Here is a 27,020-nt window from a genome sequence, read left to right as displayed (position 1 = left end):
TCAACAAATGCTGGGAAATAAAACCTTATGGTTTGAAGAAGAAGTTTATCAACAGCAGCAAGGAGAGCGATTTTTATCGACAAGCCCCAATGATATCACCCCACGAAATTATAGAAAGAAGGGGGAGAAAATTGGAGCCATACATATACAACAGCATCTCATAGGGTGTGTACTGAGACAACATTTTGTCTTTTTTGATAGACAGAATGTCTCTTCCATAATACTTGTACCCTTTATGCAGTTGTGTCCTTTGCAAGTGTCTCTGTTGCTTAACTCTAATTATACTATTGCCCATATCTGGATGGCACAGGCTAGACCAATCTCATCACATCTCAGGCACTAAATATTTGCATAGTAGACCACCAAGCACATTCACGGTCTCAATACAGAATAGGCAATGGCAGATCACCTCCAAATGTCTCTTGCCCTGAAAACCCTATGGGGCCAGTCTAAGTCGGCTGTAACTTGATGGTGCTTTTCACTACCAATGCTACATTCTCCACTGTCATTAGCATGTAAATGAATCAAGCAATAACAACTCCCCAAATGTAGAAAGCTCACTCATTTTTAAGCCATGTAGATGGCCCATCCCTTTGATCTTTAGCCTGTATGGTAGGCACTGAAATCCTTTTCAGTGACTGTAAGCTACCAATGCCACTGGGTTTGGACATTAAGAGAAAGGACCTACTTAGCCTCACCTCACAGACCAGATCAATATCGTAGAAGCAAGCGGTTTCACTTGCATGTAGTATGACAACACAATAGGTGCTCTCTCCAGCCGGAACAATTCCCGTCTCTGGAATGACGTTCAGCACCTAAAAACAAAGCAAGAGGTGATTCCATATGACAATGCATCCCCACCAAACACTGTAAAAGCTGTTACCTCCTATGCTGAAAGCAGATACCATCCCTCACAACATGCAAAAGGAAGGCATGCAGTTAAGAATCAAAGCACTGCAACATCAGAGTGGGAAACATGATCCAGAAGCATATGCACAATTTATGCTGCTTCGAAGTAGCAAAATAAAACATTGCAATGAGTGTCACATGTCTGTCTTTAATATGCATATGTAACCTCAATTCAAATGTCAAATCTAACAATGTTATGGTAAGATGTTCAACTAATCTGATACAGCCAAGCTAAATTCTACAGAAAGCTGAAATGAAACAGAATAGCAAGTTGAGTGCCAAGAGGAAGAGAAGCAATCAAACGGACAAAGCTCACCACTGTGGCATCTGAAGTCGTAATGTACCAAGCGAACACTATCGCCTCCTTCTCAGAAGTGTTGTTCAGAAAGAAGAGGCGACTGCATTTGCTATAAACTGGGATGTTGCCAAAACAAATCTGGGGCTGAGATAAATATACTGCCTGGAAAGAAAGGGACAAGTGACCCCTGAGCCTAAAAAGAATGAAGTTCTTTTCCTTTTCCTCCATGTGAATAGAAGGGAAATGACCTACAGAGATACCTAGCATAGGTAATTAATAGTAATCACTGAGGCAGCACCAAATACATTAAACATTAAATCAGTCAGACTGCAGATACAAATCAGAAACTGACTGATTTTTACATGAACTTCCTAAATACTGATTTAGAGCACTAGTCCATCTAGCTCCATATTGGTTCTCTAAAGTTTCAAGAAGAAATCTTTCCCAACTCTGTGACCTGAGAGTTTACATGCAACAGTGCTTTAGCACTGAGTTATAAGACTTTTCTTTGATATATACTTTTATTTTTTATATGGCAATTTGAACATCCTGTTCAACCCTCTCTCAAGCATTCAGGGACAGAGCGAGGGGAAAAGTGCCCAGCGCACTGGTGCATCCTCCACCCCTGCCATGCCCGCGTCCCGTCCTGCCCCCGCCACGCCCCCCACACCCCCACAGGGGTTCATGCCTGGTGCATCGCGCACACCCCCATCCCCTTGGAGCTACGCCTCTGCAAGCATTACTGGTCACTCAGAAACTTCTGATACTTACCAAACCAGGCGTTGTTAATTTTGCAGATCCTGGTGCTATGACAGGAGACACCACTTTATCAAACTGTGCTGCCTCTCTCATAACATGTGGATCATAGCCTACTCCTTGGAAGGTGATCAGAGCAGAGTCTCCGTCAAGGATATGAATGGGCACATTCACCTAGGCAGAAGAGGAATAGAGAAAGAGCTGTAGCAGGAAGAGCCCTGTTTTGCTCTGGATGTTGTCAATGGTAAAAACGGCATTGTTTGGTACATAGCAGCCATCCTGGAAGTTCAGATAAACCCCACAGCTACCAATTTTAAGGAGATAAGGGTTGGATCCAAAAAGAACTACCACCTTAAAATGACCACTTTTCTAGAAATCTAATTAAACCGAAGACCACTTGCACTACCCACTGTAGTACACGCTGAAAATGAATAATGTTTGGAACAGATTCATTGAGCTGAAGAGAGCTGAAGGGAATGTGACTGAAAGCCACGCTGAGACGCCTTAAGTGTCATGACCCTCACCAAAGTTAGCTCGGGTCCTGCCATGTTTTTTATTAAGAGGTCCTTCTCACACTTTCGGCCTGAGAAGGGGAGTTATAAAGTCAAGAAGGTTATCTGCCTTTTGGAATGTGTGTGTCTGGGTGAAACTGCTCTGTACTTCTCCCACCTTCCCTGGCCCTTTCTTTCTTGAGAATATCTCGCTTGAGGTAGGGAGGAGAAGAATCATATAATCTGTGTCTTGTGAAGAGCTGGCCAGTTCAGACAATAAAGTTATCATCCTATGCTTGCTATCAATAAAACAAGAATTCTACTTCTAAAGTATTGGTTCCTGTTATTGGCAAGGCTGGGGTTTTGACATTAAGGTAGAGAAAAGTGTGTTATAAAAACCAGCTCGTCTTCTTCTAAAGCTACCCTATTGGACTCACTCTAGTGAAATGTTGTTTTAATATTATTGTAATACCCTAAGTTGTGCTCTCCCTTTCTTCTATGCAAGAGCACACATCTAGCTAGGTTTATTTTTTAAAGAGGAAACAAGGGTCTGTGTCCACCATCATTCATAATATATAAAACAGGTGTTATTGATGAAAATCCATTTGGAGGAATATCCTGCAAAGATTGAAATACAACTTGAGCACACTCTGAATGACTGCTTACAATCCCAAATAAAGGGGTGCTGATTCAACTTTTTACCATTATTCAACTTTCCCCTGCAATGTTCAGTCCCAACATGGGGGGCTGGAGAGACCCAATTAGCAGGTCTCAGAACAAGTTAAACCATCAGCAGTTATGGGCAGTGAGACAGATGTGAATGTATCAGTCGAATAAGAGCAGGTGAAGAAATATAAGTCCTATTTGGATAAGTGGATAGCATTGGGAATGTTGTGGAATATCTGCCCAGTTCTTAAAGGGAGGAAAGCCTTACAGAGTACATTTTGGCTTCCAGAGGGGAGAAGATCCATTCAGTATGGGCAGTCAAGCCTGGTCCAATCTCTCCTTTTGGATTTAAACACACAAACACTGCATGCTGCTGATTTTCTTCTTGAACCTCCATCAGAGCATCCACCTGGATTTCATAAGCTACTTTTGTAGCACCTCCATTGTACAGTTCATAGATCTACAAGAAAAAAAAGGCAAGTTTACTGCTGGAAGACGAATCTTCAGTGCCTGTCAGGATACTCACGTGGAGCACCCATTTTTCCATTCACCACAACTCTGTCTGGCATAGATCCTCTTTGAAGCTACAGATAGAATACTCTGAGGTAATTCCCGAGCAGAATTACCAAGCTGCATCCTTTACTCACCCTCTACCACATGCAAATAACACTCAAAGGGACAAGGCAGATTCTCCAATAATGAATTTTCAACAGGCTGGATACTCAAGAGAGACTGTACAGTGTGTGATAATCACATAGTGTCACACTTTCCCCAAAGATGGACAACTGAGTACTGTCTAAGCCTATAGGGTACTTCCAAGAAGAATGGCATGTTGCCTCAGCAAAACAGGATTCCCAAGTAAACATTTGTCAAGTTACTGAAAATGCAAGGATGGAATTATATTTATGGAAAAGTCAGTGGCTATAAGGAGGAGTGCTTAATTCTGCCTGTTCTTGCTGTCTGTCCCATGTGAATGCTCCCCCTACAACTGCTTTCTTTAACTGAGTACATTTCCAGAATTCCTAGTCTCCCAGATAGATGGGAGAAAAAATGTGTTTAAAATGTCCCATACTAAGATAGGGGACAATAAGCACACCCCCGGCATCCAGAATTTCTCCCCTACAAATATCCTCTGCTTTGGAAGTCCAAGGCACGCATGCCTCCTAATCTGTTGTTCCCAGTCACTGGTTGATCCTTCTATTGCCTTATAAATGCAAGTCTGGCCACTGAAATCCCCTTTCTTCACACTGCTTTTTAACATTCTATGGAAATGAGGCTGGGGAACTAGAAAAAGACAGGAGGTTTTTTTTTTTCCTCTGATGTCTCACCTGTTTAGGAGGATTACTGCTGCCAATAGCAATGGGTGTGAACACATGCTTGGTTGAAGTGAAGTGAATGTAGTAGGACTCCAGGTCCACTGTCACACCAATAAAATTCAGCTGCAATTTTTTTTTCAAAAAATGGAGAGAAAAGTCAGATGATTAAGTCTATATCATCACAAGTGCTTAATACTTCGCAAACTTTTTTTCCAACAGGAAATACAGAAAGGATAGTATTATGAAATGAGGAATCTTCCAATTCCATGCTTCAAACAACAACAACATCAGCATGACAGTCCCATGGCTCTGCCAGAGGGTCCCATGCAGAGGTGGGATCCAGCAGGTTCTCACAGGTTCCCGAGAGTAGGTTACTAATTATTTGTGTGCCAAGAGGGGGTTACTAATTGGTGATTTTGCCATGTGATTTTTGCCTTAGTTATGCCCCCTCCTCCGCTCCCAGCAGTAGCGCGCAGAACTTGAAGAAGTCTAGCAGGAGGTGCACCAGCGTGCGTGGCAGCCTGCACCTGCGTGCATTCGTTTCCCGCTCAAGGACCGGCGCAGCGGCTGCGTCCTTGCCACAGCCCCGCCCAGCAATGCCCTGCCCCCGGAATGCCCGGCCACGCCCCCGTGCCCCGCCCAGCCCCATTGACACTACGCCACTGTTTGAATCCCACCACCATGGGAACCTGTTACTAAAATTTTTGGATCCCACCATTGGTCCCATGGCTCTGCCAGAGGGTCTCCTTACTCATTCCCATACACAAAAAACTGTCGTTAACAGAGTAAGTGCTTCTGGCCACCTCCCTAGATAAGAGGTCTGCACTCCAAAATCAGCTTCTGCCCTGGGCAGCCGCCAAAACTTGTGCCAAGTGGGCTGAGCCAAGGGAGCGCATCCATAGGCTTTGCACGAAAGCACAGTTAAGCCTGTGTTTTCACAGCTTGCTCAACAAGCTGAAATTTCAGCTGACAATAGTCTCTGGAGGGGAAAAAAGAAAAGAAAAGCGTGATGGGAACATATTGTTCTCGCTGGTAATCTTGGGAGAATGATGGGCATCTAGTGGAGGCTCAGTGGAGCATAAGAGCGGTGCCCATTAGATCACAGGATAACTGATTCAACCTGGCATGTTGGGAGAGAGAGAGGGGAAGCAAGCTGAGATCAGTGTTCGAGCCCAACCTGATAATGGAAATACTGGAGAAAAAAGCAGAAATGATGAAAACCAGTCAAGGGCTGTGGTTCCTATTGTTGCCCAGCAGAGATAGCTGGTGATCTAATCTGTTCCCCCAAAATGCCTCGGAATCTCTATTTGGTGAAGACAGACTTAAGAAGACTTGCAATAAGAGGACAGTTTCTTGAAGACAAAATTACTGCACAACTGTAGTCACACAGTGTAACAAGCAGACAGCAAATAAGCTTGTGTGTTACCAGACCAAACCATGGTAGGTGGAGAGCAGAGACTCTGTTTTAAGACAGTGATGCCTCTACCCATTCTGCTAACCCTGGGGGTACCTAGCAGTGCAGTGCCAAAATGGGGAGCCCATTCTCTGCACAGGCTGAGTGTACTTGTCCGGACATGCCTTCGCCCACATCTGCCATGCAAAGTGAAATTAGGAAAATTTGTGTTAGCTGTTTGTAATTTCAGAAGCATATATGTATTCTTAAACTTGTAAATGCTGGTACAAAGTTTTGTATTGTTTTTAGCATTATTTTAGTTTTATGTATGATGTCACTTCTATACTCTGGTCTTGGACAGTATAAATAAATATATGATATGATATATAAAAAAAAGAAGAAACCCCCTCTCCCAGTAACCCTTGCTCAATATCTCTGGACACCTCTCTGTCAGTAATATTGTTCCACAACACATTGTTCTTCTACCAGAGCTAAGCACAGGCCACTCAGCTCTGTTCATTGGACCATTCTGCTCCAAGATCAAGTGACTATAACCCTTACTCCCTAATTCCCTCATCTATTCACTCAACACTACTTATATCTTAGGATGTGTGTTCTTCTGCTTTGATTATTATGTGCATGTGTACCCCATTATCCCTTAATAAAACTGTTGAACTGTATTTGCTCTCCTGTGGAATTTCTTGCAAAAGCTGATTTCCATCAACACAGACAACCAAGAGTCCAAGCTTGCCTGATCTTTTGTTAAACCAAGAGTCTGCTTTTGGTATTTCCCTACTCTAAAAGGAATAGACTCCCACAATTTCGTGTAACATGTGGATGAGGCACTATAGCTCTTGAATACATTACGAAGAGTGGGAATTTTAAAAAATCTATGCCACCACATGAATAAAAGCATTTCTAACAAAATAATGCCCCCACTGCCATACAGGAAGTGGAAATAGCAACATACCAGAATTTCTCGACCGTGGGAGACCTTCAACAACACTGGGAGTCGGTCAGTGCCAATGAAATCATGTCTGGCAAGAATAAGCACAAGTATTAGAATTGCATATACGGTAAATGAAACAAATTCCAAAGTTTAAGGTAGAAAAATGTGTCTCAAATAATAAACTCATTTCACTGACAAAGAGCTGAATACGGTATAAAGATCTTCTCAGGCAGAAGAGCGACCATGTCTGGATGGGGAGGAAGATTAGAAAGACCACCTAGAATTGCAGTGGTTTCTGAGCCCACTGAATAAGCTCAGGACATCAGGCTGTACAGAAAGCATAATCAGTCCAATTTTTTTCTTTCATTTTGCGGAATCCTTGACATGTCAGTATGCATTTGCATGGAAGCATCTTGTTCTGGATTAACATGACTGCCCTTCCACATCAGATCTCACGTGCACAGGAGCTGTATTAGTGAACTCTGATCAGTACAGCATCTGGCCTCAGCGTTTGGGTTTGAGATCAGCTCCCATTCGAGAAAGAAAGAAACCAAGGTTCGTGGATACCTGTGGGATAGATGTATAGTTTGCTCTTCTCCTGGAAGAAGATTTCCTTCCTTGGGACAAATGCTGAAAAGTTGGTTATCCTGAACCCGCATCTGGTGCAGCTCACTGGGATCAAACTCAGCACTTTCTGCCCAGTATTCCATGTCTATCTTCTGGTCGAAAGGAAACAGAAAGGCCCTGGGAAGCACCCATCAGCCAAGAGGAGGGAGAAACAGATACAGCATACTATTAAAAGGCAAAGATTACTAAGATCTGATATCCAGGAAAGTAACAGGCAAATTCTATGCTGCTTGCCTAATGGACACACAGCAAAGCTCCTCAAACCAGACCATGCTTGAATGTGCTTGGCTTTTTAAAGACAAATTTATTCATATTAGCAATCTAAATTCTGTACCCAAAAGTATTCTGTACCTATATAAATAATATGAATATTGAGCAAACATACAAGACTTCCTGAATATGACATAATTTATTCTGTATTTTTACTATCTTGGTACATTAGTTCTGGTTTCACTAGAAAGGCAAGGAGTCAAACAATTTGTGAAGTCCCTCCACAGTCACTCAAAATCTTTTTTCTGGCATCTTCTGGCTTCTCCAAATTAAGTAGGCATTGCCTACACATCCTGTCCACCTTTGATTTAGACAAATAGGAGAGGATAATTTTAATAAATAAACCTTCAAAGTCATATAGGTCAGGAACTTTCCCCTTAGAATGAGAACTAAGATTCTCATATCACATCTTCAACACCACATTGTGTGCTTTTCTGTGCTCCTTTAATAACTGTGGCATATGTACAACTGTGACTCATACCCACGCTCTTGCCATTACGAGGAGAAGAAGGCCTAGGGGCTGCACGTGTTGGCTTCTTATGCCCACACTGACCCCTGGCCCAAATCACCAGTGGCTGATGTGGCTGCTGCATGCTGAGCCAGCCTACTCCAAAGGTTCTGCCAAAGGGCATAACACAGGTAGCTTAGTGTCTGCCTCACCCTCCTCCGCTCCACCCAGTCAGCAACCAGTGGTTCTCTGTAAGGCAGTCACTCAGTTTGTTTGGTCCACAGATGGACAGGTGAACCCTAACCCTGGCATTTCCTTTCACCAAACGGGCCTGTACTGCACTGATGGCATGCACCTATCAGAGCGGGAGTCAGATGTCTAACTCCATGGCGTATGGCATGAGCTTGCCAAATGGCTGCAGGCTTAGGAGCACTGGCAGGAGTGAGAGGGCATCCCTCCCCCTGCTCTTTGGCCAGTAGGGCATGGGGATAGATCCTTTAGAGGGAGGCAGTGCCTGTGTGCCTACCTCCCCAGTCAATGGAGCCCCCTATAAGGAGCCTGGGGGTTGTGGCAGGCCGCTAAGCTTCAGGCTCAGGGGTGGGCAAGTGGCTGGCCCACACCCCCAGTGGCAAGGGGAGCCACAGGTAGAGGCCAACACCCACATGATGCCCCCATTCACTTGCCATCCTAATGGGTCTCCCTCAAGCAGGAGTGTTGGGTCAGCAGGCGTGCCACTCAGATCTATCCCCAAGCTGCCCCTTGTCTCCTAACATATCGTTGTAATTAATAATCAAACGATGGCCAGAATTTTACTCAACAGAGGGTGTGTGAGTTTATTACCTAGACTGCCTCTCTTCCTCATCCTCTCTTGCCCAACTCTGGCAGCAACAAAACCTTTTCTCTACATCCATATGTATGCAGCTCTACTGGTCCTTAATGCTGCAGCCTCCCTCGCTAACTCTGGTGAGCACTGACAGCATTCCATCATTCTGTTTCAGGCTCTAGCCAGAGCCAGATGCCTGGGGGATATGAAAACCCCAAGCATATTCCATTCCCTGACTTCCCTGATGTAGTTGAGCCATGAAGACTCTGTTTGACTCTAAACACCTCCTGTCAAGGAACAACATGCGTTGTTAAAGGAGTCGCTTTAGAACTATTCCCTGACTAAGATCGAGAGAATGATTACTCACCAGTTCACAGGCATCACCCCATTATTTTGCAGCATCAGCATCACTACAGAGGGCACACGTCTGACAGGAGCAGCACCAAAGTTGAGAAATCCACCATGACAGGAGTATAAACTGGGGGAGTTAGATTCGTAGCGTGCTGCAGGTTTAAAAAAGAATGGATGTGGGGGGAAAAAAAGTCCTGAAGAAGTATTCCGCAGTGGACTGCAAAGTCTCAGATACACCATTACATTTTGACCTCTATCTTTCTTTCTATGGCCGTTTCCGCACGGGCGGAATATGGGCGACACAAAGGACGGCAAAAACACCGTCCCCAGGTCGCCATTCGCGATAGGGCATGCAGCTGCTTCGCAGCCGCGCCACCATCACGCCGCCCGCGCGGTGCCGAGCCAAGCTAAGCTTCCAGAGTGCGCCGGGAAGCGACTCTTTCTTGAAACGCCGGGCTGCGCGCCGCTGCCATGCTTTTAACGCAACGGCTTCCCAGCGCTTCCCCCCCCCCACTCCCTCCCTGCACTTACCTTGTCCCTGGGCCTCCGGCGCGTCGCCGAGGCCTGGGGAAACGCCCCCCTGCCCTGTGACGCTGGAGCAGGCGCGCAGGGCCGGGGGGCGTGTCCTCAGGCCTCCGCGACGTGCCGGAGGCCCGGGGACATGTCGGGTCGGTCGGGTGACGGCGCTCTGTGGCGCCATCGTCCCAGCTCTTTCTGGGACTGTTCATGCGAACGGTCCCAGCGTCGTCGGGTCGGCGTCAAGTACGCCGACCCGGCCGCTTCTGCCTCCGTGCAGAAACGGCCTATGAAAGAAAAGGAAGTGCCTTTTAGACTGAAGAAATTAGGAGCATTCCTGCATGTGAACAGAACAGGCAAGGTAGTGTGAAAATGAACAGAGGGGCAAAAAAGCTTACCTGTGCCTAGTAGGCACTCTGAAGGTGAGCTCCTGTGGAGTTGGATCTCGCTCCAGATATTTATTCAAGGTTTCCAGAGAAAAAAGCTGCCAAAGGTGCAGCTTGCTGATGCCACGGGCGCTGCCAATCCCACAGACATCCGTGATGCAGATGGATGGATAGATGCCTGTGGCTGTCACACTGCAGACTGGCTTCTTTTCTGTAAAAGGTTCAGTGGCTTGTGGGGACAGCAGAGGTGAGACAGAAAAGTTAGTCTAGTTGAGATATCAAGGAATACAGTATCATTACAATTTTATTACTCAAAAAACGCACCTCCGGAACCCCTCCCTCGTTTGTATTATACAACCATGTTTTTTTCTTTTCCCACTGCAAGCATACTTCATTTCTCCGACACTAGCAAATATACTGTTTCTGGGAAAATGCAGTTTATTCATTGCTCTTAAGATTGTTGATGAATATGGTTCTGCAAATATCACAGGGTTTCATTTACTGTTGCTTCTGCCATGAATAACTAAAAGAGATGAGAAGGCCTACAGAATTAAGCACTGATCATAATGACTGTTGCCTTATATGAGGAAAAAAGCTTATGGAGAGAAGCTTTGTGCAATGGAAAGAATCTTTGTTTTGAAACTTGATACACAGAATCTTGCTGAAAGTCTGAAGAAGCAGCAAGGGAAAACTCATCACTCCCCTTAAAATATGAAAAAGAATGTCAATATGTAACAAATATGTAATGAAAGAAATAAAGCAGACAAAAGAATCTATTTCAGCAGAGCTGCCTCTGGAAATGTATCTTGTCAGTTTCATTTGGCTTCACAGCTATGGAAAAAGAGAAGTTGAACTAAGCGGGAGTTCTCAAAAGGGCCTTTCCCATAAACCACTGATTTCTTGTTTACATTGGTAAGTGCTCCCAATGTAATTCCTTTGGATTAGCGGTGACTGTAATATCTGCTGTTTACACAAGCTGAGCATTTTGTGTGCAAACTGTTGGTGAAAACAGAAAGCACAATTGCTAATTCTATACAGATTCTACACAGTCCCTGAAAGGACCTATTGCTGTTTCCAGCCGAGGGAATACTAACAAAAATCTTTCCATTCAGTCTTTGAATTCAAACCTCAACATTCTAGCTGTCTCTCCATCCACCTCTCAGGTATTATAGATCAGTGATGGTGAACCTTTTCAAGACCGAGTGCCCAAATTGCAACCCAAAACCCACTTATTTATTGAAAAGTGCCAACATGGCAGTTTAACCTGAATACTGAGGTTTTAGTTTAGAAAAAAATGGTTGGCTCCGAGGCGTGCGTTACTTGGGAGTAAGCTTGGTGGTAGTCGGTGGCTTTGCTTTGAAGCAACCATGCAACTCTTCCAACAGGTGAATCACGACCCTAGGAGGGTTTACTCAGAAGCAAGCAACCATTGCCATAAACCGAGCTTACTTCCAGGTAAAGGATCGCGTTTTAGTTCTTTGCATGAAAATCAGTGGGGTTTAACAGTGCTTAACAGGATTACCTACACTGTTTCCCCAAAACTAAGGTCTTAAGGGTTTAATGCTAATAATTGAGCCCAGCGGCCCAGGCCATCCCTAGATGTTATTGGAGGATGGGGCACTCAGTTTTGTGCATGCCCACAGAGAGGGCTCTGAGTGCCACCTCTGGCACTTACTGTGCATAGGGTTTGCCACCACTGGCCTAGAGGGAACATCTCAGTCTTGAAGGCCCTACAGAACTGATTAAGGTCCCGTAGGGCCCTGGTATCAGCTGGACAGAGAGTTCCCCAGGTTGGAGCTTGGTAGGGATCTAAAAAGTCCTGGCTCTGGTTAAAGCCAACTGTGGATATCCTTAAGGTCAGGGACCACTAGGAGGTTATTGTAGGGAGGGACCGCAGATTCCCCCTTAGGTAAGTACAGGGATAATGTGATTTCAATTTTTTTAAAGATTCTATGGCAACATTCAGACATGTTCATAGATTTTAATTTCTAATTTCAAACATGCAGTCCCACGCACAATGACCCATTCTACACCCACTGGAAATTAATAGACTGTGGTCATTTCTGCATGGAATTGCAACTGTTTCTACCTAGCAAAGTAGGGAAGAATATTGAATCCTGGGTTCATTCCACCTCAGTGATCCATTTTTCCTTCTCTCAGACATCCCAGTACCAAAGCAAAGTCTTCCAGGATGTGCAGTTCAGCCAGGTCCAAGAAGGGCCAAATGATTGTCCCAGAGAGGGATCAGTTAGGGAGAAATCCCTCTGCCTGCCTTGTCTCTTACTTCGATTGAGGAGATAACATAAAATAAAACCATAAAGATAGAATTGAAGAAGACAGCTTTTCGCTATGGTGAAGAAAAACACATTTGGTTGGGGTCTGCAATATGGAGGATCATTTGCAGCCTGGAGGCAACTAAAAGCATATTTTGTGCTTATTTGAGCTGTCAACTAATTAAATAATTTTAAGTGACAAAGTACCCATTGTTTAAATTATTCAATTACATTTTAAAAAATTCATCTTACCAGAAACCCTCGAAATATAGCTACCTTTTTCAGATTGTGAAAAAAATGTCAAATAATTTATAATTTAAGAAACAGAAGTCCACCGCTCATTGTTGGAATATTAAAAAAGGTCCATCCTAAATATTGGGGTTTTTTTCATTTCTTGCTCTGGTTAAAGACTCCAGAATCAAAAAAATTAACTGAACAAACTTCAGCTTGGGCTCTCTCATTTTAAAACTGCTGGTTAAAAATTGTCCATTTAAGCCAACAGTGATTCATGACTCAATTTAAAGCATTAGTTCACAGGATATGGATCAAATAAACCTGCAATTCTAAAGATGCTTTCTTGAAAGTAAATATCAGGTTTTACAAGCCTGATTACACTGATTATTATACTGACTGGCTCTTATAAAAGAAGCCATAGCCCCTCAGTTTTCAAGACTCCAGCAAGACTTGGGTTATTAATGACAGGACATTTTGGAGGACACTAATTCATAGGATCACCTTAAGTTGGAAGCGATTTGATGGCATTTCACTCACTCACTCACTCACTCACTCACTCACTCACTCACTCACTCACTCACTCACTCACTCACTCACTCACTCACTCACTCACTCACTCACTCACTCACAACTTAACCTGAATGCTGAGGTTTTAGTTTAGAAAAAAACGGTTGGCTCCCTCTTCCTCCGGCCCACCCACTCGAGCAGGGGCCAGCCTGCTCTAGTCTCCAGCAAAGCCCCACATGCATTGCTCTGTGCCTCTCTAGCATCTCTGCCTCCTCTGCACCCTCCCCCCTCAGGCAGCAGCCACCCAGAGACAGGCACCAGGCCTGCCAGCCGAGTCCTTCCTACTCACTGCATGCGCGCACGTCATGCTCAGTGGCCCAGGCCAGCCTAGATGTGTGTGTGTGTGGGGGGGTGATTTTCCGCCCCCTCCCACATGATGAACTCTGTGAGCGAGTGCCCACAGAGAGGGCTCCGAGTGCCACCTCTGGCACCCGTGCCATAGGTTCGCCATCACTGTTATAGATACTCATTGAAACATTTATAAATCACTCTTCAAAAAATTTGTTTCAAGGCTGAAGAGAGATTTCGGGTCATTAAAGATCACTGATGCCCATTTGTTATGTTCCTAGTCACTTAGTAAGTTTGTCAAGCAAAACCATAAGACTGAACTGTTAATTCTAATTAAGGCACTATTTTCCATATCAAAGGGGGGGGCCTCCAAGCTTGGCCAATAGTTCCCACTGCCCAGATTCCTTGGAGCCGGCATACTTCCCCTCTCCCATTCAAGAGCATACAGACCAGTTGATATCTTTGAGGAGCAACAGCAAAGATATTTCCTCCTCTTTCCAATATGTTGCATAGGGGTGGGATATCACATTGCTACCACTTCACTGGAGTTAGCAGGGATATTCCACAAGGGATGAAAAACAAGTGTGAAGAAACACTCTTCGATTAACAGGGGAGATCCTGACCTTAGTGCTAGAAATTCACCCAAGCTTAGTTCAAATGGCAAAAGATGGTCTGCTGTGACAGAATATAGGAAACAATGGGTGAGCCCCCTTCACTGCAGAAGTCCATGGCCTAGGCCAGACCTTCCATTAGCTCATCACTCTGCTTGAAACCACACAAGGTTTTTGCAGGTTAAATATGTTGTGAAGTAAGGACAGTCTTTTTAGCTGGTGCGGAATCCCCACTGCCCCCTCCTTGCTCACACAAATACAGAATCTGCTTGTTATGGATACTAGTACTTTCTAATCCCTCTAGCTGCTCACCTTTTACAGTGTAGAGGGCATAAAAGACAGTCCAGTTGTAATGCAACCAACGGGTTGGGCTAAGAGTTGCTTGCAACAAGATCTTTCCCCGAGCAGGAATTGTTCCTCTGTAGTGGTCAAGTTCTATTGCTGGGTGGGAAAGGGGGAAATGGTATGACCATGGAGCACAGAACATCAGAGCAGAGGCAGCTAGAAATATTTGCACTTTTAATAAATACCTAGTGGGTCACTGGCAACTTCTTCAGGGTCACATGGTCCGGTGATTTTCTGCTCCACACTGAGTACGTATTTTAGGGAACAAACCCCATTGTTTAATAACACAAGTTCACACGACTGTGTTTTGCCAACCAAGATATTGCCAACGTCCACCTGTTCTTCTGGTGCCTGCACCCCAAATACAGAAGGACCATATCCATCAAGCAAAATCAGATTACAGGAATTTCTTCTAAATATACCCTGCTACTCAGTTCAATGCAGGGAGGGATGGGAGAGACTGCCTGGTGTTGTACAGGGTCAGTGGTCTCATTCAGGTTGATATTCGACTAACCATGGCTTGCAGTCACCAGATGAGCCCCCAAGTTTGGTAAAGATTAGGTCAGAGTTTGGTAAAGATTACTGGCCTCCAAATGGAGGGAGAAATGGGGCCCAATAAACGTTGACTCCTTGACCCAATCTGTACCAAACTTAGAGTTTCTTCCAGCAGCTAGGCTGCAAATCTGGTTTCTCTAGTTAAAAAAGCAGCCCCCCCAGAGCCCCACAAATATTCCCCATAGACTCCAATGGAGGCTACAGGGAATCTCAAAAAGCTTTTTTTTAAAAGGGCAACATTTTTGGCTTTCCCAGATTCAGTTTTATTTGGCTTTTACTTAAAAAGACCCCTTTTCAGCTTAAAAACAAGTTGGAAAATGCTGAAAGGTATTTTGTGGCCTTTTTTTGGTTCAGGAAAATCAAACGCAAACCCTAAGTCACTGTGAATTGAGAGGGGTACGTACATTATAGTCGGAGCTTCTATGGGTGCTCGGGTGCCATCTGGGTTTGCTTTAAAAGACAGCACTGTAATACTGCTCCCACTGTCTGCCAATACCCTTTACTCCCCCAAATGTTGCAGCTTACTGTTATGGTGCCCAGTGCTCCCTCTCCAATAATCCTCAGCGGATAACGAACACTGTCTGGGCCCTTGTCATCCAGTATCTCCTGATCTCTCCACACAGTCACCCAAGCCCGCAGAAGGTATTTTATCTCCGCACTGGGACTGAAGATCCATGTCTGAGCCTGAAATCACATGCAAAAGCAGAAAACGGTCAGAGTATTCAGTTTTGAGTGCAGAATCCAGATAATGAAGTCAGTTAAAGGGACAGGGAAACTCTAAGGAGCTGCCATGGATGCACTTATTGTACTTCTCAGCTCTGCCCAGAAGTGTACGTATGCAAGTACGCTTATCTAGTTTTTTTCAGGGAAAGCAGCATTCATTGTTGGCTGAAAGTGGACTTTGCTACTGTTCTAGGCAACTGCTTCAAGTTTACTCAGTGGAAACAGTGTGCCTACTCACCAAAGCTTCATTGGGTAGAATAGTCCCTCCATCGGGCAGGACAGATAGGAACTTTTTGTCAGATTGCCAGATCTTCCACCTGAAGAACATGGGGAGCCGAGTGGAGTTCTTTATAGTGAAGGTGCGTGAGGAAGCGAGACCCACACAGGTGGGCTTGAAATAGAAGCTGCCGTCACCTTCTAAAAGCAGGACAAGGGGCTCAGCATTGCTCTGGAGGATGATTTCCTGAGAAAGAAAGCATCAACAGTCATCTCCAGCGGAATACCCTAGCTTAGAACACTGGGAAAGGAAGACAAGAGAATCTGCACAGATGGCAAAATTAACAAAATCTGTAATCGAGAGACCTGACCAAGAATGGTACGATAAATGGAAAATATATTTTGTGTACTACTTTCAAATGTAAAAATATTTATGAAATGAGATACACATGGTTGAAATGTTAGAAATAAATCAATAATTTGATATGACATTGTTGGTGCCAAAAAGGGATAAAAGTTGAAAGAATAATTATATTAAATGAGATGTTTACAACTTGATATCAGAATTTGTGTGCAGTAAAAAAAATCTTACACCATTTGATGGTTTTATAGAGCCCCATTTGACAAAATTACATTAGCTCTCTTTGTGTCCAGAATTGGAACTATGTGATGATTTGTTTTCTTCATGCTATTATATTCCTTAGTGTTAAACACACAAAAAATTGTTAAAAAAAACCAGTCATCTTTAGCCAGTGTGATTCCAACTATGGTGCTTCCACAAAGTAAAATTGAGCTGAACCCTAGCCTGGCACAGACAGGCTTGAAAAGAGCTAGGAGTGGACCAACATAAGAATGTTTATAAGGGCAAAAGTACCACAATAAATTCATAATAGGGTGGCTCCAACCAGCTTTTTCAACCAACTCACCTTTCCCTATTGTACCATTTCCATGTAGTCTTGTTTGTTTTAAAATATGGGATGCAGGACTACTTCTCAAAATGAAGATGCATGAGAAGACTTTCTCCTGCATTGTGGCTCAAAAAATAAAATAAAATGGAGATTATGTGCAGTTCCTTAGGAGAAGGTACCAATGTCCACATCCACAGATTTGGCTACCACCAATGAGAAATGGCTTTGAGGTTCAGGATGGGGTTTGGACACAGAGTATGAGAACAAGCGTAGAGAGAAATATTAAAGTAACACACACCCCTTGGATTCTAGTTTGATTTGACAAATCTATTCTTCTATCTTGGCCTGATCAACCTGGGTGTCAGGAGGAAAAAATGGCACAATGTGGTAGGTGAAAGTAACCAGCTATGATTGTAGCTACACACTGTGAACACGGAAGAGTAAGCACATGGCACAGAACAACCATGCACTATTAACACTACGCCTTTGCTTACAAGCACCAGAAACTTGGGCTATGTTTCTACAGCAATGTCCTTATATTTAATACACTTTGTTTGATTTTGTGCTCGTTTCCATCAATTACATCTGATGATCGAAACAGCTAGCTGAGAGATCACATGACAAAAATGATAAATTCACATAGAACAGCCAGTTAGAAATACATCTATTCCCCCCACCCACCCACCCCCACTTGATCCTTCATGTTCTGCCTGGCATCTTTGCAAAGCTTTTCCAGTTTTGCTGTCAACTATCAAGGAAGAAAATGATGTGCTGGTAATCCAGTGAACAAATTTGCCCCCACCTTTGTGAATGATGCAGAAAAGTTGAGGTGCAAGGACAAACTATGGTGCAGTACAGATGTTTCCTGTGGGCAGGTTGAGAGGATGAAGATCTGGTGGTCTCCAGGTGCAATGAACCCCGAGTGAGGCTTGACCAGAAGGGAGGGGCACTTCTCCAGGCTCATGTTGAAGCTTATGGCAGCGGTGCCTGTGTTGCAGAGTAGCATGCTACAATATGTGGTGGTGTTCGGGCGTACTGGAGGAAAGACCTAGAACACAGAAAAGGGCTTGGACTGAAAGAGTAGCCATCTGCATTAGCCCTGAAGATATGACTGATGAGAGACGTAACTCCTTCTAAGACACAAACAAAACAACTGGGAACATAACGTGAATAACATAAGGCTTACATACAGTGAGCTCTGTTAACTGAATAATCTTAATTTATCCACTATATATTTACCCTATCCTTTCCTCAAGAAGTCCAGGATACTATGTATAGCTCTCCCTTCCCCATTTTATCATCAGAACAACCCTATGAAGCAGGTCAGGCTGACAGAGAGAGCACAACTGTGACTGTCTTAGAATTACCTAGTGAACTCACAGCAGAGTGGGGGGTATTAACTCAAGCCTCCTAATCTAACCACTATCCTATACTGGCTCTGTTCTGTAGATGGGGAGGGAGGGCAGACTGAAAATGAGAAGACCAAGCATGCACTGATGCTCGTTTGTTATCTCCTTAAATCTTTTACAGTCTACACCCACATGAGAGGTAATTGTGGGAAGTGAGTGATTTCGGGGCAAAAGATTTCTTTTATTAAAAATATTTAATTTTACCCTTGCATCCCATGTAGGCAGCCTACAACAAAACAGCACAAAAACCACAGCTGACACTGTTATCACCATTAACCACACAGCAGCTATCAGCAGAAAAAGCAAATCGGAGAAGAAGAAAAAGGGGGGGAAAGTTATTACATTTCACTTAGCTCTCCCTAAATATTTTCAATGCTGCTTCATTGGAGGATCTGTAAAGCAGCCATCTCTCAGGATGTTCCCTCAGTAATAAGTGGCTTATTTTTCTCTGCTTCGACTCTGCATTGGTGTCCCCCCCTCCCCTTTTTATACTCAGCAGAAAAAGCCGCCATAAAATCAATTTCAGCATTTGCAAAGTAAAATTAGCCATTCAACCATTCAGTTCTTTCACTCTGGAAGAATAACAGTTCATAATTAGAAAAACAATTCAAATCCCTATAATTCCAAGTGTCCCTTAAAAAGAGTTGTTTCAACAGCCATTGAACATTTCACAGAAAAGAAACCATATGATCCTTTATTCTAGAGCACATTCCATAATTATAGCACTGCTACCAATAAGGCCCTCTCTGTTCTGGCCACTCATCATATACCCCATGACAGAGGAACACAGAAAAGGTACATTAAAAAGAACATCCAATTCTGGGTAGCCCTGCAAGGGGGAAAATTACTCTTACCATGTACTGTTCCCAGACAATTTAGGGCTTTAAAGTTCATCATCAGCACCCAGAACTGTTTGTTTTCCCCCATGAGGATAGGGCTCTTAGAAGAAACGGTTGGGAGCCTGGAGGAGAGGATTGCTACCCTTCATGACATCAAGGGAGGATTTCATTAACAGAAGCCATGAGGCCCTGCATAAGGATGAGGAGATTGTTCAAAGGAAAAACAGAGTGGTTGACTTCCCTAATGAGAGATACAAGAGCCCAAATTTGAGATCTCAGTACCTTTGGAACTCAGTAATCAATTCCAGTCCCTTGCAGTGGAGACAGATCTGGAACCACTGGTCATTTACTCACTTGTGGTCTTGTTTGCATTGAGCTTACATTTCCTTTGGGTTTGATTCTCTATTCACATATGTTTCCCACTCTTTGGTAATCACCCCATCTTTAGATCAGCGAATCCCCACATATTCCTAAAGCTCTGAAAGTATGACTTTTCTTCTCCCTTTGCAGGGAAAGCAAATGAGAAAGTATGTGTTTAGCTTTCTTCAGGTTTGTTTGATTCCCTGCCGCCGCCCCCCCCCACACACACATGTACCACAGCAGTTCCTCCTAACCACCATTTCAGAAGGGTCAGAATGGCTTTCTTTTTTATTTTCATACTGAAGGTCTATGGCTGGAGTGGCAGACCAAGTGAAATTGACAGGAAATTGACATGGTCTAGCAAACTAATGGTAAACCAAAGGTGGCAGGAAAAAGAAAAGTGGCAGCCAACCTCCCCAAATGGAAGCTGCATGGAAACAACAAGAAAGTGGCACATGGACAAAACAGAGACTTGGCTCGGCTGGGGACACTTTGCAGGAGAAGAATGTCAGGATTTGTAAAATGGCTGACAAACAAGATAGCTGAGATATGTTCAGCTTTCTAGATTAACAGAAAGCATCATAAAGTTATAAGTTATGAAAAGTTCAAGGCTTCAGTAAAAAAGTAACAAGAGTAGACCTTTGAAGGGATGGGTGGAAAGTTATGGACCAATCAGGGGCTTGTTGCTGAGGCAGGATAATGTATCCAATGTATGAGTATGAGCCTAAACTGGAGTTGGGAACCTTTATATGTTACCTCCTACTCTGCATATTTGTTCTTCTGTAATGAGCTGTCTGAAAAGTAAGCTGTGTGCTTAAAGAAAGCTGTGTGCTGTGTATAGATTTGAAGTGTTCTGTATAGTTAGATTAGTTTATATTAGTAGTCTTGTACATTCTTGCAATTTATTAAGTAAAGGCCTTCCTATGGAAAGAAGAACATGTTTGAAGAGTGTTTATTTCCATGAGTGAAGAAAGTTCCTGTTGTGTGCTGGAAGACTACACCACTCTCTCCTTGCCACGAGTTCTACCGTTGCGTTAAATTACCTCTGCTGAGAAAGAATCCCTGTCCAAACAAAAGCCTGAAGGAAAACCCCACTGCGAAGCAAACAGTCACGAGGTAAGTAGTCTATGAATAAATGGCTAATGACGGAGAAAGAACTACAATGACAAGAAACACAGAATGAGGAGGCATGGGGAAACAAAGAAAGGGCAGCAGGAGGAAAAGGAAAACATTGGTCAACAGTGACTCACTGCTGAGAGGTTCAGAAAGTCATGTGTCCGGGTCTGGTGGCCTAGCATGAGAGGTGTGTTGATCCTGACAAGCAAAGATTAAGGATACTGCACGTGAGACTCCAAAACTGATCAAACCTACAGTTCATTTACCATGGCTTGCCCAGTCTGCCCCCTGAACTTGCCCAGTTCATCACTTGTCTGACCTGCTTACCACCTGTCTGCTCCCCCAGTCCACTCGCTGCCTGCCTGCTTGCCTGGCCTGGCCTGCCTGCCTGCTGCTCACCTGACTGGCCCGCCACTTATCCAGCCAACCCGCTCACTGCTTGCTAGAGAGATTGGCAAAGGGTTGAGGGTACCAGGGGCACAGTTTTGGAGGGAGGGCACAATTTAGGGGCCAGCACAATTTCAGCACTTGCCCTGGGTGCCATTTTCTGATGGTATGCCAACTGTAGGGCAGGTTAAACAAAATAGGAGAAATATGCTTCTGTTGACTTGCTCCAACCAACAACTGTATTTTGGAGCTGCTGTAATTTATGAGCACTCTTCAAAGGCAGCCATGTGTGAAATATATTACAGAAAATGCCTATTTGGAAACATACGGAGGATATTATTCCAAGAACTAACAAAACAGGGATTGCACAAAATCACACACAATGACAATACTATAGAAATGGCAAGTGTTAGCCGCATGAAATTATACGTGAGCCTCTACTGACCTCTGCTGTCAACCAGCTGGATAAGGAACCAGACAAGAAATACTGTCTAAGAACCTCAGGCTAGATTTCTCAGAAACAAGTGAGGAAAGAGTAAAAAAGCAAAAACACATCCATTCCCCTTTCAATATGGAACTACCCAATGCAAGTCTCTGGATACATTTGTAAGTCTGAAGAAGTAGAAAGAAAACCAGTATGGTCAAACAGATAAAGAGATTGACTATGATTCAGTGTAACTCTGTTCATAACTGTGCACCAGGTATCCTTGAATACAGAATGATTTTACAGAATAATTTTCTTTTGCATTAACTGGAAACAGAAATTAATTTAACAGGACAGTATCTGATGAAAAGCCTGTAAAGTGATTTTCCAAGAAAGAAATGGAAATCAGAGATGAATGCCACTCTGCAGTCAGGCAGAGGTGGACTACAAATAACTCACCCCAGGGGAAGAAAGCCACATTGCTTACCTTGTGACAGTCCAAAGTATACTGTGGGATGAAGTGCTGTTGCCTGGGTTCAAAAGTATGTCCACGCAAGCGGATGGTGGAGCTCCAGGATGGGCACATGGTGGTACGCTCTTCGATATTGCTATAGTGCCGCAACACCTACCAGTGGAAACAGATGGGGTAAGGCAAGATCGAATTAAGTTGGATTAGAAGGATACCACAGCAGGGCTTCATCTATTAGGTATGCAGTCAGAATTTTATTTTATATTTGTTTCTGAAAATATATCTGCCTCTCCTCAGCCACAGGCTTTCAACAGAAAGGGAAGATAACTGCCCTTTAGCAGAAATCCCAAAGTTCATTTTTAAACTTGTCCTCTTCTCAGTGGATGTGGATAATTCAGGTCTTGCTCAAGGCATCTCTTGAACAAAGTGTCCCTGCAAGTCCATCCCCAAGACCATAGGTGTCAAACTCGTGGTCCTCCAGATGTTATGGACTACAGTTCCCATCATGCAATAATGGCAGGGGATGATGGGAACTGTAGTCCATAACATCTGGAGGGCTGCGAGTTTAACACCTATGACCTAGACCAAGGTGTGAGCAATCTTTTTCTTAGTCCCTTCATAATCAGTTAGAAAGACCCCATTAGAATTTCAATTCCATTGACACGGATTTCTCCCTACCTTGTAGAGGGCAAATGCTTCTAGTTCTGCTGCATACAAAGAGTTGAGCTGAGAAGGCTGGAAAGTGACACAGAAAGCCATAGATTTCAGAGGTGGGATGTCACAACACTCTGGAGCCACCTGGAAGGGACTCTCTGGCTTGTTTGTCCACCTGACAGTAATCTTTCCTTTTGTGCAGTTGGTCAGGGAGAGAGGAAATGGCTGTATATTATGAAGGTCTGTACAGCAGCCAAAATCAAACTCATTGTTGCTCAGGATGACGTGAGGAGGGAACACAGTAAAGTCACTGTTTACACCGTCATAGAAGTATTCAACCATGGGCTCAAGAGAAGGATATTCTTCAGGTGGTTTATTCTCCAGCATCTAGAAAAAGAGAGAGATCTGACTAAACAGAAATTATACTGAAGATAGATGATCAGTCAGAATGGATGGGAGTTCATGTAATCCTGGCAAGTTTCTCTAGCAACTTTACCAGAAAGTAAGAAATTAATTACAGAAGGATGCCCATCCACAGAAAACCCCAGATCCCTACAGTATTCAAGTCCTGAATAGTTTCCTGATTTCACACTGAAGGATAAGCAGCATGTTTCAAGCCTTACATTGTTTAGCAGCTTCATAGTAGATATCCTTTAATGTTAAAATGGTCACAGTAAACACAGGGCTATCATGCAATTGCAGAAACATCCCTTGGGCCTCACTATGGGCACATCCATGGAGCACCAAGACAGTACTCATACTGAATATCGATAGTCATAAAAACAGAACAGAGTAATTTTGGTCCTTCCAAAAGACACACTTTACCTCTGGTGGGAGTGTGAGGGCTCCGTTTTCATCCAGCAGCAGTTTGTTTTCCTTCAGCATGGTACCCAGGACATCTGGTGGGTAAAAGGTCAGTCCTCGGGCCATGTGTGTCCTATATCTGGTTAGATCCTTTAATTTCAGAATTTCTGGTTTCATTGCAACTGAGTGGCATGTTCCAAACAAATCGAGAAACAATGGGTCCTAAAAGGCACCAGAAACACAGAGGGGAAAACCAACTTTGCTCATACTCTATTCAAGATTATTGCATGGCAGCCAGTCAAGAGAGATAATCTTTTTTCTCTTGGAGACACGCTTATCAATGCCACATTTTTGGCAGAGGGATACACAACCAAGAGGAACACTTCAGTGGAAGATGGCCTTCAGTCCTCTTACCTGGTGATGTACAAGGCAAACCACTCTTCGGTAATAAATCATCGGATAGGCAGGCTGGAAGGTCACCTTCAGTGTAATAGTGGACATCCCCGCCAAGATTCCACACGGGTGGTCAAAAGAAAAGATACTCTGTCTGCAGTCAATGTCAAACTGATAGTAGGCTGGGACATCAGAAATATTGGTGACATTGAAGGGCTGAGTTAAGCTCTCCCCAAGATTAATACAGCTGAAGTAAACAAAGGGATGCTGAAGAGAAATGCCAGGACCTGCAATGACAGACAAGGCACTTGTGCAGTTTTCACACTGAATAACACATGTTGCTGCTGACACTGGGAAATGGATGGGTTGGTGTGCTATTGGATCCTGTCTTTTTCTTACTCTGAGTTTTGTTGTTGAGAAATGAGTTTTGTTGCTGAGAAATGCTTTAACTGTAAAAATGAATGCTCTTGATCACCTGTTTCCTTGGCTATGCAGCAGGACTCCCAAATATGGCTGGCCAAAAGGCCGTAATAATAAATCCTATTCTCCTAGACACATTCTCACATATACAGTAGCAAAAACACAGCATCCCTTCCACAGGATACTGAGAGGAAGGGTCAGCTTTCTTCTGCTAAGATGTCCACATTATGTTCATTGCTGGAAGAGGATGCCATAACTGGGCTACAGTGCCATAAGTCACAGGAAGTAATCTGCAAGCCAGTAGCAATAAAATGTTGAAAATCACAAAATTAGAAAACAGTATTTATTTATTTTATTATTTGCCCATCCTTTCCCATGATGGGTTTAGGGCCGCTTAGAACAAAATTTGTTGATAAAAATTCACAGTCAGTTCTCACCAAATTTCCCAGTGGCAGCATAAAGTCACTTCTAACTAAGGGGAATGAAAGAGGAATAGGGAAAGGGGGGGGGGAGCAAAGGCAAAAGGGACAGAGAAAAGACGATAGCATGAATCCAAACAAAACAGCCTAGAACTATAATTTACTATATTCCATGGAGAATTAAAGACCTAGTATTCACTAACTGTGGAATTCGTGAAGCATATTCACACAGTTGAACTTTCCATGAGAAATTTCACAAATGTATCCTGGCTACAGTCTAATATTCAGAAAGAGTCTACAACTGGCTTCTGCAGGGATCAGTAGAAACAAAGAGAAATACAAGCATGTATGCTTTAATACAGCATGGAGAATTAAAAGTTCTCTATGACTTGTACCTTTGCAGGAGCCTGTCACCTTCAGCACAGACTGTGTCACATTCCCAACAGGGGTAACAGTGAAATAGTCCACACTGTTCATACCAACAATCTGTGGGCTGAAATAAAAGGGAACGAGAAACTTCCCACCAGCTGAAACAGTGGCTGGGGAGACGTCACACAAGAAGTCAGAATCGCGAGGTGTTGATTCCTTTGATCTTTCAATCCGGAATGGAGCATTAACCTACCAAGAAACAAACAGGGTTACATTCATCTCTTTGAGGAGAGAAAATCCTGCTCTGCATCTGGTAGCATAGGTCAGCAGAGTCTGATGAAAGGAACATTTGGAAGATTCCCATGCAAGCCACTCATATCCCCTTTGACTAACTGGCGGAAATGCACCAAGAGACAAGTAGACCAGCACTCAGTTCCTGAGCTACTACGTGGGATGAATAAAGTGATTAAATAGTGTTTTTTGCGGTCTTGTGTAAAATGTCTGCCCCCTAAACATAAGGCAGCTGAGACATGACAGCACTTTTCACAAGCACACAAACACACACAACAGAAATTTTGAGGAGAAATAGAAAGTATGTAATACTTTATTTCTTATTAAGCCTACATATATATTTTACTGCTTTAACAATATAAAATGCATCATTTATAACATATTATACAGTGTTATAAATGCCTTTGTTTTTTACAAGTGAGAATGCAAATGCGTCCAGCTGACGAGTGCTGCACCCTCTATGCTGCTTTTGCACAGGTACCTTCGTTTTTGCCATACAAGAAGCATGAAAAAAGTTGGAAACAGTGAACACAAATTTTGCAGTTAGCAAAAGTGAGTGATTTGGACACAAGTGATTTGGACACAAACTCAAGTCACAAGAGAACCAGTAGCATTACGGAATATAGAACTCCATAGCACGGAATATTTTATAACAACACTTTACAACACTGAACTTTTCAATAGTGTATTTTCATCATACACCTTATACCACATCCTGTGGATCAAATTAGTCAAATTTAAAAAAAAATGTACACTTGAAAATATTACACACATATCTTCATTTGGGAAGTTGTTGGACTTAAAAAAGGGCTTAGCAGTGGAATCTTCCCCCTGAAACTGATTATTAGTTTAAACCATGGAGGAGCTATCTTTCACAATGTGGCAAATACACCTATTATAAACATGTACCTTACAGACCACAGATCCATCAGGTAACCACTAATCAATTTCTAGTGAGCTACTTAGCACCTGTTGATTGCTGAAATATTGCCAAGAATATTGGACTAAACTCAGGATCACCTAACACAGATTTGTTATGTCTTATCTGTGAACAGATCCTGAGAATGCATCCTTGTTGTGAAATTTGAAACATATGGACAGAGCACTGGTAGTTCACTAACAAAAAGAGACAGAGAACACAACACTGAAAATATCCTATACATGCTATAACATGCTACTCCCCCTAACATGCTACTCTGGAAAAATGCCTGAACAAATTATGGTAGGTTTTGAGACTCAACAGTATGAAGAAAAATTTGCATGAATAATTGGGCACCAGCAATGCATCACTCTCTGAAATTTTGGTCAGTAAGGGATTTATGGGGATGGTGTCTGGAATAAGCAAAGCACTGGCAAAAAATGACCATGCCAAAAAGAAAAAAACTAAAAACTATGTGGCTTCAAAAATAAACTTACAAAATGACTGTTAATTGGGCTCGACTTGGTTATGTATTTACACATGAACTGTACAAATGATGTATTGTCGAAGGCTTTCCTGAACAAATTTTTTTTTTGTACAAATGATGTTGAACCTGTGAAGCAATCTGAATACAAGCCACATGAATGCCATATGCCCAACATCTAATTTTTCAGTGCCTGCTAAAATTTTATGGGCTGTACCATTAAATTATTGGAAGATTCTTTTTAAAAAAATATTAGCATCCAGTATGTACAGATGAAGCACTACTTGGGCATGTATTCATCAGTAATCTGTAAATAACTCTGTAATGTGGGTATTTATTCTTGA

At 43.2% G+C, this 27,020-nt stretch overlaps 1 protein-coding gene across 1 annotated transcript in view; it reads right to left on the bottom strand.

The window, feature by feature from the left end:
* CFAP65 (cilia and flagella associated protein 65) overlaps positions 1-27,020 on the bottom strand; it is a 46,658-nt gene that overhangs the window by 9,484 nt on the left and 10,154 nt on the right. Inside the window, 20 exon segments of the mRNA XM_048485445.1 lie at positions 699-815; positions 1,226-1,369; positions 1,979-2,137; positions 3,389-3,580; positions 4,449-4,559; positions 6,800-6,866; positions 7,346-7,522; positions 9,314-9,396; positions 9,399-9,444; positions 10,212-10,428; positions 14,485-14,613; positions 14,703-14,868; positions 15,598-15,756; positions 16,034-16,258; positions 17,722-17,967; positions 21,942-22,079; positions 22,602-22,964; positions 23,403-23,603; positions 23,796-24,061; positions 25,009-25,231. Coding sequence (XP_048341402.1) covers positions 699-815; positions 1,226-1,369; positions 1,979-2,137; positions 3,389-3,580; positions 4,449-4,559; positions 6,800-6,866; positions 7,346-7,522; positions 9,314-9,396; positions 9,399-9,444; positions 10,212-10,428; positions 14,485-14,613; positions 14,703-14,868; positions 15,598-15,756; positions 16,034-16,258; positions 17,722-17,967; positions 21,942-22,079; positions 22,602-22,964; positions 23,403-23,603; positions 23,796-24,061; positions 25,009-25,231 — 3,429 coding nt within the window.

Source organism: Sphaerodactylus townsendi, linkage group LG02, assembly GCF_021028975.2.
Source record: "Sphaerodactylus townsendi isolate TG3544 linkage group LG02, MPM_Stown_v2.3, whole genome shotgun sequence".
Lineage (NCBI taxonomy): Eukaryota > Metazoa > Chordata > Lepidosauria > Squamata > Sphaerodactylidae > Sphaerodactylus > Sphaerodactylus townsendi.
Note: the sequence above shows the minus strand (reverse complement) of the source record. Positions and strands in the feature narration are given on the sequence as shown.